The 14,324-nt window shown below is 32.8% G+C and overlaps 1 protein-coding gene and 1 pseudogene across 1 annotated transcript; one reads left to right on the forward strand and one right to left on the reverse strand.

Moving 5' to 3' along the window:
* Positions 1–326: 326 nt before the first annotated feature.
* On the reverse strand, positions 327–8,108 carry LOC114385911 (annotated as a pseudogene).
* Positions 8,109–10,575: 2,467 nt separating this feature from the next.
* Positions 10,576–14,077, forward strand: LOC114387837 (20 kDa chaperonin, chloroplastic-like). The gene is made up of 6 exons (XM_028348045.1): positions 10,576–10,731; positions 10,817–11,005; positions 12,214–12,393; positions 12,517–12,672; positions 13,338–13,415; positions 13,717–14,077. Exons 2-6 carry the CDS (start codon positions 10,832–10,834, stop codon positions 13,888–13,890), a joined length of 762 nt encoding a protein of 253 aa, XP_028203846.1. The 5' UTR covers positions 10,576–10,731; positions 10,817–10,831; the 3' UTR covers positions 13,891–14,077.
* The last annotated feature ends 247 nt before the right edge of the window (positions 14,078–14,324 follow it).

Below are 14,324 nucleotides of genomic sequence, written 5' to 3' on the forward strand. Positions count from 1 at the left end.
TTACATTTCCAATTGCAAGAAATACATTTAACGATGGTTTAAACCATGAGTAATGCCAAAAACAACCCCCGTTAAATCCTATTTTTTTGGTAGTGATTATTCCTACTTTGACCTTTACCTTTCATCACTAAAGACTACAACATTGTGAGATTTTAACCGTAAACATTTTAAGGAATCACAATAAGCTTAAAGAACACATAAGTGACCAAAATAAAATGACATAAAAGTGCACACTTCATTATGCCATAAATAAAATAAAATAAAATTCAAATAGTTACAATTCAAGCATCATTACATATACAAATTCTAATTAAACTACTTGATCTTTAATTCCTACACCTATTTCTCCAATCAACAAACATTTATTTTGCAAGCACATTTGTCATTGAGTTCACTCATTGCTAGGCTCAATAGTTCCAACTACATTGATTAGTTCCTCACCTACAAGTACCCCATCTTCTACAATTGAAGTAAATTCTTCTAGATTCAATTCCATGTTCATGTGGATAAAGCTATGCAATAAACAACAAGCAAGGATAATTCGATATTGAGTTTTAGTGGGATGAAATTATAGGCTTCTTAATATAGCCCTTTGTTTCTTTAAGACACCAAGACATCTCTCTATTACATTCCTTGCCTGAACATGTTTGTAATTAAATATCTCTTCGCGATTTTGAGGTGCACGTAGACTAGTGCTCCACTATTTCAAATGATATTGTTTACCTCTGTATAAGGCAAGAGAGCCATCTAAATTTATGATAACATTAATTTTTAAAATGGAATTAAATATTTACACTCAATGTTCACAATGCCACTAATACAAATAAAAATTTCAATTTTTCATACCAATGGGAACAACTAATTAATTTTGTGTGATTATCACATCACATAATTCTAGAGTCTGAAATTGATCCTTCTCATCCTGCAATTACATAAACAAATTACATGTCTATAGTACAAACACCAAGGAAATTTATTGCAAGTATGATTTTCCTTGTTCGATATATAGGCTTATCAGGAGAACTTGATGTAACTGCTATGTAAATTCCATCTAAAGCCCCTAAGCATATACAAATTTCATATCTCTAGTACAAACACCAAGGGCATTTGTTGCAAGTCTACCTTTCCTTGTTTGATATATAGGTTTATCAAAAGAACTTGGTGTAACTACTATGTAAGTTCCATCTAAAGCCCCTAAGCATCCATGAAAGTTCAATATAAGATTCAAACATAATTAGATAAGTTGTGTATAAAATATTGGTGGGACTCCTAGTATGTCATGTTTTTATTGATAAATGTATCACCTTAAACCATTTCCATCTTTCATCAATACAATCTTGAGGAATTGATTCTAGTTTAGTAAGCAAATCACTTTGCAACCTTAAAACTACAACCAACACTCTTTGACAATACTTTTTAAATGTTTCTCATGATCTAGAGAATCTAACTTGGATACTTCTATTCTTTGTGTGATGTGCAAGTATATTAAAAAATTGCAACCTACTCCTCCATAATGACATGTTTAAGTTGCACTAATCCTCCTTATACCCTTAAGATCTCACAAAGATGTGCAAATGCGCTTATGCACATTCTCAATTCCCATGTATAATAGGAGTCACTTGTACTAATGATGGAGTCCAAAACATCCCTTCGTGACTCATACTTGGCTAAAGCTCTAGCATTCAAAGCTTTCCTTTCATAATTGTTTATAAATATGAAATTTAAGGAAAAAATCCAATATAGATGGTTAAAATATGGATATACATCCTTGTTGACTCATGATCTAGGCAAGTGTACCTAATCTATGTGTAGTAAGAAACGACAAGTATAAGAGTATCGTATCCATAGAGACTTATATAATATCTAGGGAATTGAACAATTGTTATCTAAAGCTAGGGAAAGTTAGAAAGATGGGAAAAAATTCATTGCAGTGAGTTGTCAATTCAATTTGGCAAATAACAAATTTTTATCAGTTTCAAAAGATGATTTCACTGTAACGAAACAAGAATTCACTATAGCGAGTAGGAAAATATTTTCTGGTTTCATAATAGAGTTATGTAGCATATGTGATTCTGGAAAATATTTGCTGGACTTGAATTCTATAGAATTCATCATATGTGATTCAATTTCCAATCATATTATCAATTTCAATGTAACCAAGATTCAACTCAAGTAATCAAATCCTAATTCCTTAGGTAGATGATCCTTAATCCATAAATTAGATTCCTAATCCCTTAGGTAACCTAACCTAGCAATTAGAGCATGAATAAATAATCTATGCAATGTGAAAACCCAATTCCATTCCTAAAACTAGATTCCTACACATTTCTACTTCAGATATAGAATTAAACTTGTTTTCCAACAAAATTCAATTCCATTAAGCAAGATCAAGCCTATGAATGAATTCAAGCAAAGAAGTAGAAAAAGATTGCATAAACTAAGAAATGAAAAAGAAATTGGAGTATCACATACTTTGGATCTACTTTATTCAATCCAGCAACTTGAAGTTAGTTACAATGGATCATAACTTGATCCATAAGAAAAATACAAAATGAAACTTGTAATTGAAGAAAAGAGAAAGAAAATAAAAATCATAATTTTCACTATAAACAGTTGAACAATGACAAAAAGTTCTCCAAAATTTGTTACAACCTCTTTTAATAAGATCTTATGTTATATTTTTTCCTGCCATGTCAGCATCTCGTTGTAGAGAGGACAACTCTCACTGCAACGAGTCTTCAATCCTTGCAAAGGATCACTTCTCTTGAATCTTCATGCTCTTTAGACCAAGTCTCGTTGTGGCAAAAGGTGCACTTGTTGTTGGAAGTTCTTGATCTCAGACTGAGGATTCACTATGGTGAGGTGTAGATTCGCTATAGCGAGTCTTCACACTCTTTCACTTAATCACTGGTACTGGCTCGTTGTGGCAAGTTGAAGTCTGCAACTCCTTTTTCCTTTTTACTAAAAATGCCCTTATAACATCAAAATTTCACACAAATACATTAAAAACTCTCTTTTTATTTCCTAAACTGACTTTATACAATTTTATTCACAAAAGCAAAGATTTATTGACAAAATTCCTAAAAATGCAGACAATGTGAGTAAATTAGTTATGCCATTGAATTTAGAAAATTTATTCTTTATAATAAATTCAATGACATAACTAATTTACTCACAATGTAAACTATAAAGTTTCTTATTCATTTTTCTATTCCATATATTTTGTTGAATCCTCCTACTTTCATTGTTGGCTTTTAGCAAAAACATGCCATTGGACAATAACTTTCTTAGTGTGTGTGTGTGGGTATACACACACACACACACACACACACACACACACACACACACACACACACAATGAAATTGCATAACTGGAATTGAGAGAAGAGTGGCATTTGTTAAGGGCACAACGGTTGCAAAATTTCAAATCATTTATTTTATGTTCATCTATTACTACTTATGTTTATTTGTAGTTGATAGAATATGAATACTCTAGCATATATTTATACAGTGCAGAGTCAGGAATATTGCACTTTGGGGGAGGAAAAACAGGCTACTAAATATTTGTAGTGTTGGGAATATAGGTTTGACTTTGAATGTAGCACTTGTACAACTTGTACCCTTTCAATATATTAATAAAATGTACTTTGCAGTTAGAAAAAAGATTATACAGTGTAACTACTTTCATTTTACAAAAGAAAGTTGAAGGCAACTACTAAAAAAGTTGGCTTAGACAATAAATCAAACATGTTAAGGTCAAATGCTAAGTAAAGTAGTGAATCCATTATTTTTTTAAAAAGCAAAATAATTTTACAAAATCGGAATACAAGTGCCACACTAGTACAAGGTATACATAGTCACCATACAAACCATATTACAAGAAGGAGCTCTAATGATCTATAGTTTAGTGAAGGAATAATGAAAAGATCAAGCCTTATTGAAATAAACCAATAAACATAATAAGTTTGCTAAACATATGGATGATAATCCAAAATTTTTTTGAAATCCACCCAAACATATAACAAAATTGATTGAAGAATTTTTCATACCTTTAATACAGATATGCAACTTCATTGTGAGAGCTTCTTTAAAATTTGAGAACAATAAATTGTGCTTTGAATAAATAGGTGATAATTAAAAGGCAAAGCTTGGAATAACCGCAAAGAATGGAAAATAAACAACAAAATTAGAGAAAGCAACATAAAAGAAGTGAGAAAAGTGAACAAGATAAAGAAATACACATGAAATCTTATCGTGTCACAGAGTAGGAATGTGAACATGGGAAAGAGAGGGAGAGATAAGGATAATTATTACTTTTCCATATAATAACCATCGGACAAAGAGTTGTCTGATGCATTTGTGAGTTACAAAGTTTTAGAGTTTTTTCTGATGTTGTTCTCTATTTTTTCTTCTGTGTTGTCCATTAGCTATTATTTAAAAGAAACACGAAATAAATATTTTTGAGTTGTCCAATTCTATTTAGCAAAACAAACAAACCCTATATATAATGTTGTGCCTTGGAAGATACTATGCATTATATTTTTGTTAATAAGTTATTGTGACGATTACTTTATTTGAAAGTGCATCAATGGGTTATGTTTATTTTTTAATATTACATGTGAATTCTTTTATTTTTACTAGAAATTATTTTTCAAAAACATATACCTAATCTAGAAATTACCTTCTAGAACTATTTTAACACATAGTTCTAGAAATTGCTTTCTAAAATAGGCATACGTTTCTGGAAAGTAATTTTTTACATTTAGGAAAACAATTTTACTTTTCTCCCTTTCTTCCTCATAAGCACTACTACTAATATGGAACATGTGCATGACTCATAACATTAAAATAAAATTTTTCAAATTATAAGATATTTTTTGAAAAACAAAGAAGGTTCGACAAACAAAGGAATTGAAAACAAAAAGGAACCACATTTCTTGGAGAAAGGGCGTGGACAAGTCAACCACATTTCCAAAAGAACACAAGGTGTTTGATGAACAAAGAAATCACATTTCTAGAAGAGATGGTGTGGAGGAATAGATGGAAATAACGTTCATAGAGAATAAAATGGTTCAACAAAATGATGATTATTTTTTTAAAAAAGGAATGCAATAAAAAGGAAAACTCAAAAGTTGTTTATCACTCTTTTTAGTAAGGATAACACAAATTAAATCTTTAGCACTTTCTCTTTCTAAACCAAGCATATGATTATTTTTTTTTTAAAATGCAATACAAATGAAGTTAAATTATCTAACTATTTTCTTTCAAAATAGGTTAAACTTCTTGTCATTTTAGAAAGTCATTTTCAACTTTAATACCCTAGATGGATCATTGGATACAAACTTGTTAAGGCATGAATAATTTATATAACATTCCAAAGACTTTGGCCTTGATCTTTAATGTTGGGCTTTGTTCTTCAATTTTTTACATAACTTTTTCTTTTTCTTGTTTTGTTTTGTGACTTTTTGTGATAGTGTTATATTGGCTTTGTCTTCACCAAAACTTCTCTTGTCATAAATTGAAAGATTGTCTGCTTGCAATTGTTTTGAATCTTGTTCTCACTACTAAAAATCTCGCCTTTTACGACAGTTATTTCACACATTCGACAATGATTTTGAATTGTCTTTGTAGTCGACATCTTGGAAAGTTACCACTTTCCACAACAGTTCAAAAACCGTCTTAAAAGGTCATATTCGACATCAGTTTTGTAGCAAACCGTCTTCGTATATTTAATATTTATTTTAAATAAAATTAAAAAATTCAACATTTAAAGACAATTGTTAGCTAAAACTGTCATTAAATGTATCTAAGACAATTTTTTTTAGAATGTTAAATATTCTATTTAATAAAAGTTACAAAAGTTACAATTTAAAGACGATTTTCTCACCAAAACCATCTTAGGAGCTAGAGTTTTCTAAAATGGTTTTCACAAGAAAAACATCTTAGATACCTAACTGAAGAAGGAGGATGTTTCATTGTGATTTGTTGTTATCTCTCTACCTCTCATATCTAAGTGGGCCTGACCTTCAATTTGATAGTTTCATATTACTCTTCAAGTTAATAAAATAGAAATGCAGGTGTCCAATTATTTCTCCTTTTTGTATTTATCACCTTATGATTAAAGTATATTAATAAGCACCTGAGCAATTGGGAAAATCTCCCTTAAAGTAAATGGGGTAGAAGTTAGAACAAAGCCTCTTAACTAACTTAAGCACCCCACCAAACATTGTTAGATAGTGAGTTACATATACTTTGCTTCTGTTTCCCTTTTTGTAGGAATACATTCTTTCGTAGATATATCTTACATTCATTGTTTAATTTGACTTGTTTTCACCAGAGTCTGCAATTCTCTTACATGTATCTCTAACTTTTTGCCCTCTATATCATATTATCATCATTACACAGAGAACAAGCAATCAACAAATACCCACGATTGGACTTAAGCTTATTCCAAATCTAAGAATGCATGCCAAGAGCAACAATAAACACATGAACTAATATAAGGTCAAAACCAAAAGCAGAAACCGAGGCCACTAGGTTTTCAAGCAAATTAAATGGAAACAAAGTAGGCGCGTACCAATGCAACACAACAATATGCCCTCACGACCCCCACAATGACAACGACGACTTTAACAATGACAAAGTGACGATTGCAATGTTGCCAGAGGCGGAGTAAGCAAACGAAGTGAGATGGGCACAAATAGATGGTGGCAGAGTGAGCAGAGTGACATGATGCAAGTGAAACTTATAGATGGCTCATCGAACACCAGGCTTACGAACCACAGGTAAACTCCAAATACAGACAAGAGGGAAACAGAACTCACTTAGTGAAAAAGGAACTTTCTTTCACAATGACAACTAGGACGTGGGCTTCTATAATGAAGATGAGGCATTAAAAATGAAAAATGAAAAAAAATGAAATTTCAAAGACAATTTTCGCAAAACTGTCTTTGATTACTACCAACATTTCAAAAACGATTTTCCACGTCTTTGAAATGTGGGCAGTATTTACAAAATTGCCACCGAAACTAATACAATGACAATTTTTCTACAACCGACTTTAAACATCGTCGTAAAAACCTATTTTTTTAGTAGTGTCTTAAAGTACAAGAGGTCATGTTTTACATTTAATTTCTCCTCCTTTTTTTTATGATGAGAAACCAACCTTGAAAGCCAATATTAATTGATCTTCAATCCATCAGGTTGTATAAGTAATTGTAAAGCTAGGGTATTTAAAGCTTTTCTTTCTAAGTAAATAATTATTGTCTTGCTTTCCCTAAGTAAAAGATTTATTTATTTTTCATTGACAAATGTTATTGGTTAGTTTGTTAATTTTTTGTTAGTGGAGGATTCAAATCCACCACCTCTCTTTTTCCCTTTTTCATTCACTATCAAGTCAACCTTATATCTCCAAGTAAAATCTTTATTTACTTCACATTCCCTTTGAATTGATGTATTTCCTTGATCCATGATAACTTGAAAATAAGAACATAACTGTTTTCCCAACATATGATTTTCACCATTTCAATACCAATAATACCACTTGTTATACTTTTTATACATATCCCCCTTTTAGACATAAAAAAAACAAAATAAAAAACTTTAAAAAGAGAGAATCAAATAGAGATCATGTTTATATTTAACATCAAAGTAGAATTCAAAATTAAAAAAATTAATCATATGTTATGAATTAGTTAACCATGTAAAGCATACTAATCATGTGATTTCACGGGGGACTAAACTTTTAATATTTTTGGATTTTGTTTGTATATAACATAATCAAATGCATAAAACTAGAAACTCAAACAAGATGGAGTATAAGGTGCACGACCTTGATAGGTCTTGCACGGTGCACAACTAAATTTTAGTGGTTAGATTTATTTTGATTTTAATACGATGATTAAGATTTTTTTATCCTTGTTTCTTTTCTTCTTTTTTTTTCCAATTTTCCTGGATTTTCCCTCTTCCTCCTCCCCCTTCTTTCTTTTCTTCCTCTACACAATTGTAGACAAAACCCTATTGTCATTAGAACCATCACCTGAACTACAACACTGCAAGGCACTATCATCCCTTGCTGAATCACACCACCGCAAGCTGCTGGCACTCATATTTGCATATATGAGTTTTATTTTGTGAAAGGTGAGATCTAGATTTCTTGTCAACAACTATTTCTCTTCCTCTAGATGCTCTTTGCCTTCACATCCCTTTGAAAATGACCATCATTTTGATGAACTCCTTTTTCTGTTGTCTAACCTCCTTGAAACTTACTTAGAACCCACCACCGTCCAACAAGGAGAAGGAAGAGGTTTGACCAAGATCATCCCTAGATTGTTATGTAAATCTTTTCAATCTTATGGTTTTTGAAGGTGCAACCACTCATCTAGATTCACCACGAGCATAACTCACTCAGACGATGACAGGCTAAGATAAGCGATGGGTATTCAAACCCAAGTCCGCAGACCGGCTCGTTAAGCCCATGGATCAGACGGATAACAGGCTTTTTTTAAAGTCTGTATAATTATATTGAATTCGAATCATTAAACCCACGGACCTAATGGACTTTATCCGCAGACTATCCGTTTAACCCGCTTAAGTTCAATGTACAAGTATTATTGATTTGTTATGTAAAGATTTTGATCTTTAATTTAAGTTATTATTGTTATTTTATTATGTTTAAAATGTTTGCATATTTTAGTGTCATAGATTTTAGCTTAAAAATGAACTCAATTTTTTTCTTTTAATTTTATACATTTTTCACCTTTTAATTTTTTTTTCAAATTAATATTTGAATCCACATATTGATTTTTTTTTTCAAATTAATTTTATACATTGATTTCAAGTTTATCATATCCAAGGATTCAAAATTCCCACGCACGGTGCAAGACCTATCGAGATCATGCACCCTAGCACCGCCTTCAAACCAATGTAAAGAAAGTCAAAACTCTTCTTATATATATATATATATATATATATATATATATATATATTTTTTTTTTTTTTTTTTCTTTTTTTTTTTTTTTTTTTATGTTAAAGCTGCGTTATAATCCAATGGAAAAAATGTTATTGACATCAGCTAGAACAAAAGAAGCAATTTGGTGGGGATAATCCTCCATCCAAAACATCTCATTACAGGAGTTTGCTAAAGCTAATCTATAAGCTGCCATATTGCCTATTCTTTTAGTAAAACTCAACTCACAAACAGAGAAGCTTGGCTTGTTGGCCCTACAATCTTCAATCACAGACTGAAAGTAGTTCCGAGGAGGTGAATTATCAGGTTGGTTCCAAGCCTTGAAGGTCTGAATGTTATCTGTTTCAAATAGAACATGAGTGAAACACATTTGGGATGCTATCTTCATAGCCCATCTAAAACAAAGGAGAAATTTCTGGGACAAAAATGAGTAGCAGCAGCCAAAACATTTCCCAAGTTATCTCTAAAAATCACACCAAATCCTGCTCCACGTTTGTCTTTCAAAGAAATATCAAAATTCCCTTTAATGTAGTGATTCGGGGGAGGGATCCACTTTACCTCTTGTTGAGATTGGTTCTGGTCAGAGTTTGTGGTGGTCTGGAGAGACAAAGATTCTGCTACTGCCAGAGTTTGCTGCAAATGTTGCTTCTTGTTTTCAAAAACCCAAAGGTTTCTTCTTTGCCAAATAGTCCAGAGGAGACAGAAAATATAGCTTGTTGCCTCAACTTCTTTGGATGTAATCCAAGAATTAATCCAATCAGCAAAATTAGAGATTGAGGGGTGGGGTCAATTCTAATAGAAAGCCGAGAGGCAAACCAAATCTCCCTGTTCTACTCACATGCAAGTAAAGCATGATGAATGGTCTCTGAATGGTTTCCACACCATGGGCACACATCTTCATCAATGATTTCCTTTTGCTTCATATGCTTCCTAACAGGAATAATATTTCTACACGCCCTCCAGGCAAAGCTTTTGACTTAGGGACTGCTTCAATATCCCACAGATTCTTCCATCTCACAAATGATGTTGAACTGGACTCTGCTTGCCTGTCAGAATTCTTATTTATAGTGAAATTCCCATGGGGTGTATATTTCCAACAAATCAGATTTGGAATATTTCTGGTTGGGAGAGGAAAGGTCTAAATGAGATGAGCTATTTGAGGGGGAAACAACATGTTGATTTTTTCAACATCATTGGCAGAGAACAGAAAAGCAACTGAAAGTTTTAGATCAAAGTCATCAAAGAATGGAGCTAAAGATACGATTACCTCTCAGATTTGGGACCCAATTGTCTTGCCATATGCTGACACTCCATCATACTTTTCCACATGAAACTTGCATTATGAGTGACTTTGGCTTGAAGAGAATGCACTCGAGGGAAGTACTTTGCTTTTAAGGTGGATGCTAGTATCTATTATCTATTTTAAATAAAAAAAACATTTATTTTGTTTTCTTTTACATTATTTTCCAATCAATTAATTTCCATCATCATTTTTTATTCTTCAAATTTTCTTTTAATTTTTCTCAAATAAAAAAAGTGTAAGAAATTACAAGGCCACTAAAAACGGGCCGGTTCAGGCGCGTGAGCAACACACTCACACTATCCTCTGCTCACGAGAGCACACTAGCTCGTTCTAGAAGGCTCCATTATCATCAGATAAAACCCCCTATCGCTATTTTAGGGTTTTATTACCTTCATCTCGTCATCGTTTCGTTCAACTTTCAACGCCAGTTCACACTCTCTGCTTCGCGTGTACCAACAAGGTAGTAATTTCCCAATTCAACTCTCTTCTCACATCAATTCTCAACACCCGTTTGTGTTCTCGTTAACCAATTTCGTTTTGCGCAGTGCAAGTTCGAATCAATGGCCAGCGCTCAGCTCACAGCAATAGCGTCATCGATCTCTACGGCGTCGTTTGAAGGGCTTCGACCTTCCGCTGTTCAGTTTGCTTCCACGGGCAGAATTAGAATTGGCAATCTCTCCCAAAGGTCCTTCCGGGGCTTGGTTGTCAAAGCCGCCACCGTTGTTGCCCCCAAAGTATATATATCTTTTTTTTTCTAATTTTTAATTCTTATTTTGTTTTTATATATAAAAATATATGAATAAGATGAATTGAAAGTGTTTTTTTTTTATGTGCTGCATTTATAATGGAATGCCAAAGGAGAGTATTAGAGTAAGGGCATGTTTGGATAAGCTTACCAAGAAGCACGTATCGTAGAAGAAAATAAAATGAGAAAAATAAAAATGAAATGAACCTAATGCATAAGTCAAAAATCACATTTAGAGAACGAGAGAGCTTCTACGAATTAACTTATGGGAAGTTAAAAAAAAAAAAAAAATTCTTTTCTACGAATTAACATATGGGAAGTAAAAAAAAAATCTTGTTTTCTTCTGCTTGAAGTGCGTCTTCTTCTTGAAAGTTTATCCAAACGTGCCGTGAGGTTCTTAATTAAGAGAGACAATTGTGTTAATGAAAATTAATATAATTTGAATACAAGATAATTAGAATGATTCATTCTAGAACAAATCATAAATTAGAGAATTTTTACTCAAAATTAAAATCTCTCCTCGATTCCTGGTTTCCAGAATACCCGAATTTGTTGAGTGTCTGGTGGGATTGGTAAATTATGCAGTGCCAACAGTAATTTGTTTGGATAAGCTTTTGTCTTGGTGTTAGTTTAGGACAATTATGTACCAAATTTTTAATATTTTTATTTGGAAGTGTTGTTTCTAATGTGCTGCATTTCTTGTGGTAAGGAAAGGGAGAGTATTGGGGTAAGGTTTTTAATGTTTCATTGAGGTTTTTAAAAATGAATGAGGGATGATTAGTAGGATTCATTATAGTGTATTACTTTTTTCTTTTCTTTTGTTCTAGAAAATTTTTACATTAGAGAGTGTTTACTTAAAATGAAAAAAAAAGTTATATCAATTCCGCATTTCCCAAATGTACTGTGGACAACAATTTGTTTGGATACACATTTGCCTTGATGTTAATTTGGGACAATTTATGTGTCAAATTTTTAATGTTTTCCCTTAGCCTTTTCTCCTGGATTGGTTGTGTAATTTAGTTATGGAACCAAACTGCTATGTGCACATTATGTAATTGTCGATTCTTTGCTGATAAAAAAAAATGTAATTGTCGATTTAGAAGTCCTGGTGTTGTTTCAACAATTTTGGTATATTGAACTATGTGTGCTTTTATAATCTAGTGTTTCATGTAACTGAGTGTTGGTTTTGCCGTGCAGTACACTGCGATAAAGCCTCTGGGAGATAGAGTGCTAATAAAAATTAAGGAAGCAGAGGAGAAAACTGAGGGTGGGATTTTGCTTCCATCAACTGCTCAAACGAAGCCTCAAGGGGGTGAGGTGGTTGCTGTTGGGGAAGGAAAGACAGTTGGGAAGAACAATGTAGAGATTAGTGTGAAGGTAATGTTGCTGCTATGTTGGGAGGTCACTAAACCTTTAGTCATCTGTGTTTACTTTTTGTGCAAGGGAGTTGGGGTTGCCTCTAATTGATGCTTATGTAATGAGTTCATTGTCTGTGTACAGACTGGTGCACAAGTTGTGTATTCGAAGTATGCAGGTACTGAGGTGGACTTCAATGGTACAAAGCATCTTATTGTGAAGGATGATGACATTGTTGGTATCCTCGAAACTGATGACATCAAGGATCTTAAACCCTTGAATGATAGAGTCCTCATAAAGGTACTTCTTCTTTAGAGCTTTGCTTATTCCAGTGTTTGGATCTATAGGTGGAGAGTGATATTTGATCATTTGTAAGTCATGTTCATAAAGTGTATAATTCTCAAGGTTTATTTAAGTTCTGTTCGTGTATAAGTTATGTTAATCTTGTTGTCCATATAAGAGTAGCATCTAAATACACTTTGGTCTCCTGTGAAGCATTTATGCTTGCATTTATTTCATGCATGAGTAGCAGATATATGTCTGATACCAAATATGAGACATAGAAGTACGTATGAGAAGAAATGTAGAAGCATTGTCTCTTGATGAATCAGAAATGGTAGTTGTCTTCTTTATGAATAGATGTTCAAAAAGGGAATGAGATTAATACTAGTCCTATTTGTAGGTGATTTATAATTTTTATTTAGTGATGTTGAAGAAGTATGTTCTTAATTTGGATTTGCAAAATGACAATTATATTGTTAGTATATTCTATATGAATTTACATATCTAAATATGTAGCCTGCATGCCAAGTATCTATGTATTTTAAGAATAATTGTTGCCCTGTCAAATTACACAGAAGAATATGATGTGTATCTTATTTGTATGCCATCGATGGTCTCTGCTGCTTATGGATGCCTGTGATAATTTTGATGGCAGCTTCTAATCGATTAAATATTGAACACAGGTTGCTGAAGCTGAGGAAAAAACCTCTGGCGGTTTGTTGCTTACAGAGGCAACCAAGGACAAACCTTCGATTGGAACAGTAAGCCTTCCTATCATAGTCATCTTCTGTTTGAAACGATAGTGTAGCCTATGTCACTAATTAATAAGACTATGCCCAGGCACAATTTAACTAGAGAAATGATACTTATACAACAAAATTTACAACCAAGAGAGAAAAGTGAGAAAGATTTGAATTTGAAATACAATAAATGATAGAATGGAGGAGAGAGACAGACACAAAAAATATTGTATAAATTGTTGTACGTATATTACGTTTCACTTATATGTTGTTGGGAGTGTTTTAACTGAATAAAGCTTTTGCAATGCTTGGAATGTTACAGGTGATAGCTGTTGGGCCGGGGCATCTGGACGAGGAAGGCAACAGAAAACCGTTGTCCGTGACTCCGGGGAACACAGTTTTGTACTCCAAATATGCTGGAAATGACTTCAAGGGCAAAGATGGTTCTGACTATATTACCTTGAGAGTCTCAGATGTCATGGCTGTTCTCTCCTAGGAGCAACTTGCTTTGGTTTTGTTACTTGAAATTTTTGTGTTCATCTCGAGACAACGTGCATTTTTTAACTGTAAGGACTTTTGAAAAATATAGTTAATTGCAATCTGTTCCGTAGACAATCTTTTCATTATCTTTGGATTTGGTAGCCTTCCTGGTGTTGAAATAAATTCTGCAATATCTTAGAACATTTTCTTAATTATTAAATGCAATCAATCTTCCTAAAGATGAAATAATACTCGATTTGTTTATTGCTTAAGAGGATTAATGAAAAGGAGTTAAGATTACTTAAAATTAGGGTTACTAATTTGCACCTTACAGTGTAAAATACCATGCGATACATGCGATTACACTTGGGGGATGGTTCTCCAAGCTTCTACGTCCTAAGTGCTGTTAATGGATTCAATTCTCTGTTACAGTTGTGTTGGTTTTGCAAT

This window comes from Glycine soja, chromosome 15 (genome assembly GCF_004193775.1).
Source record: "Glycine soja cultivar W05 chromosome 15, ASM419377v2, whole genome shotgun sequence".
Taxonomy (NCBI): Eukaryota; Viridiplantae; Streptophyta; class Magnoliopsida; order Fabales; family Fabaceae; genus Glycine; species Glycine soja.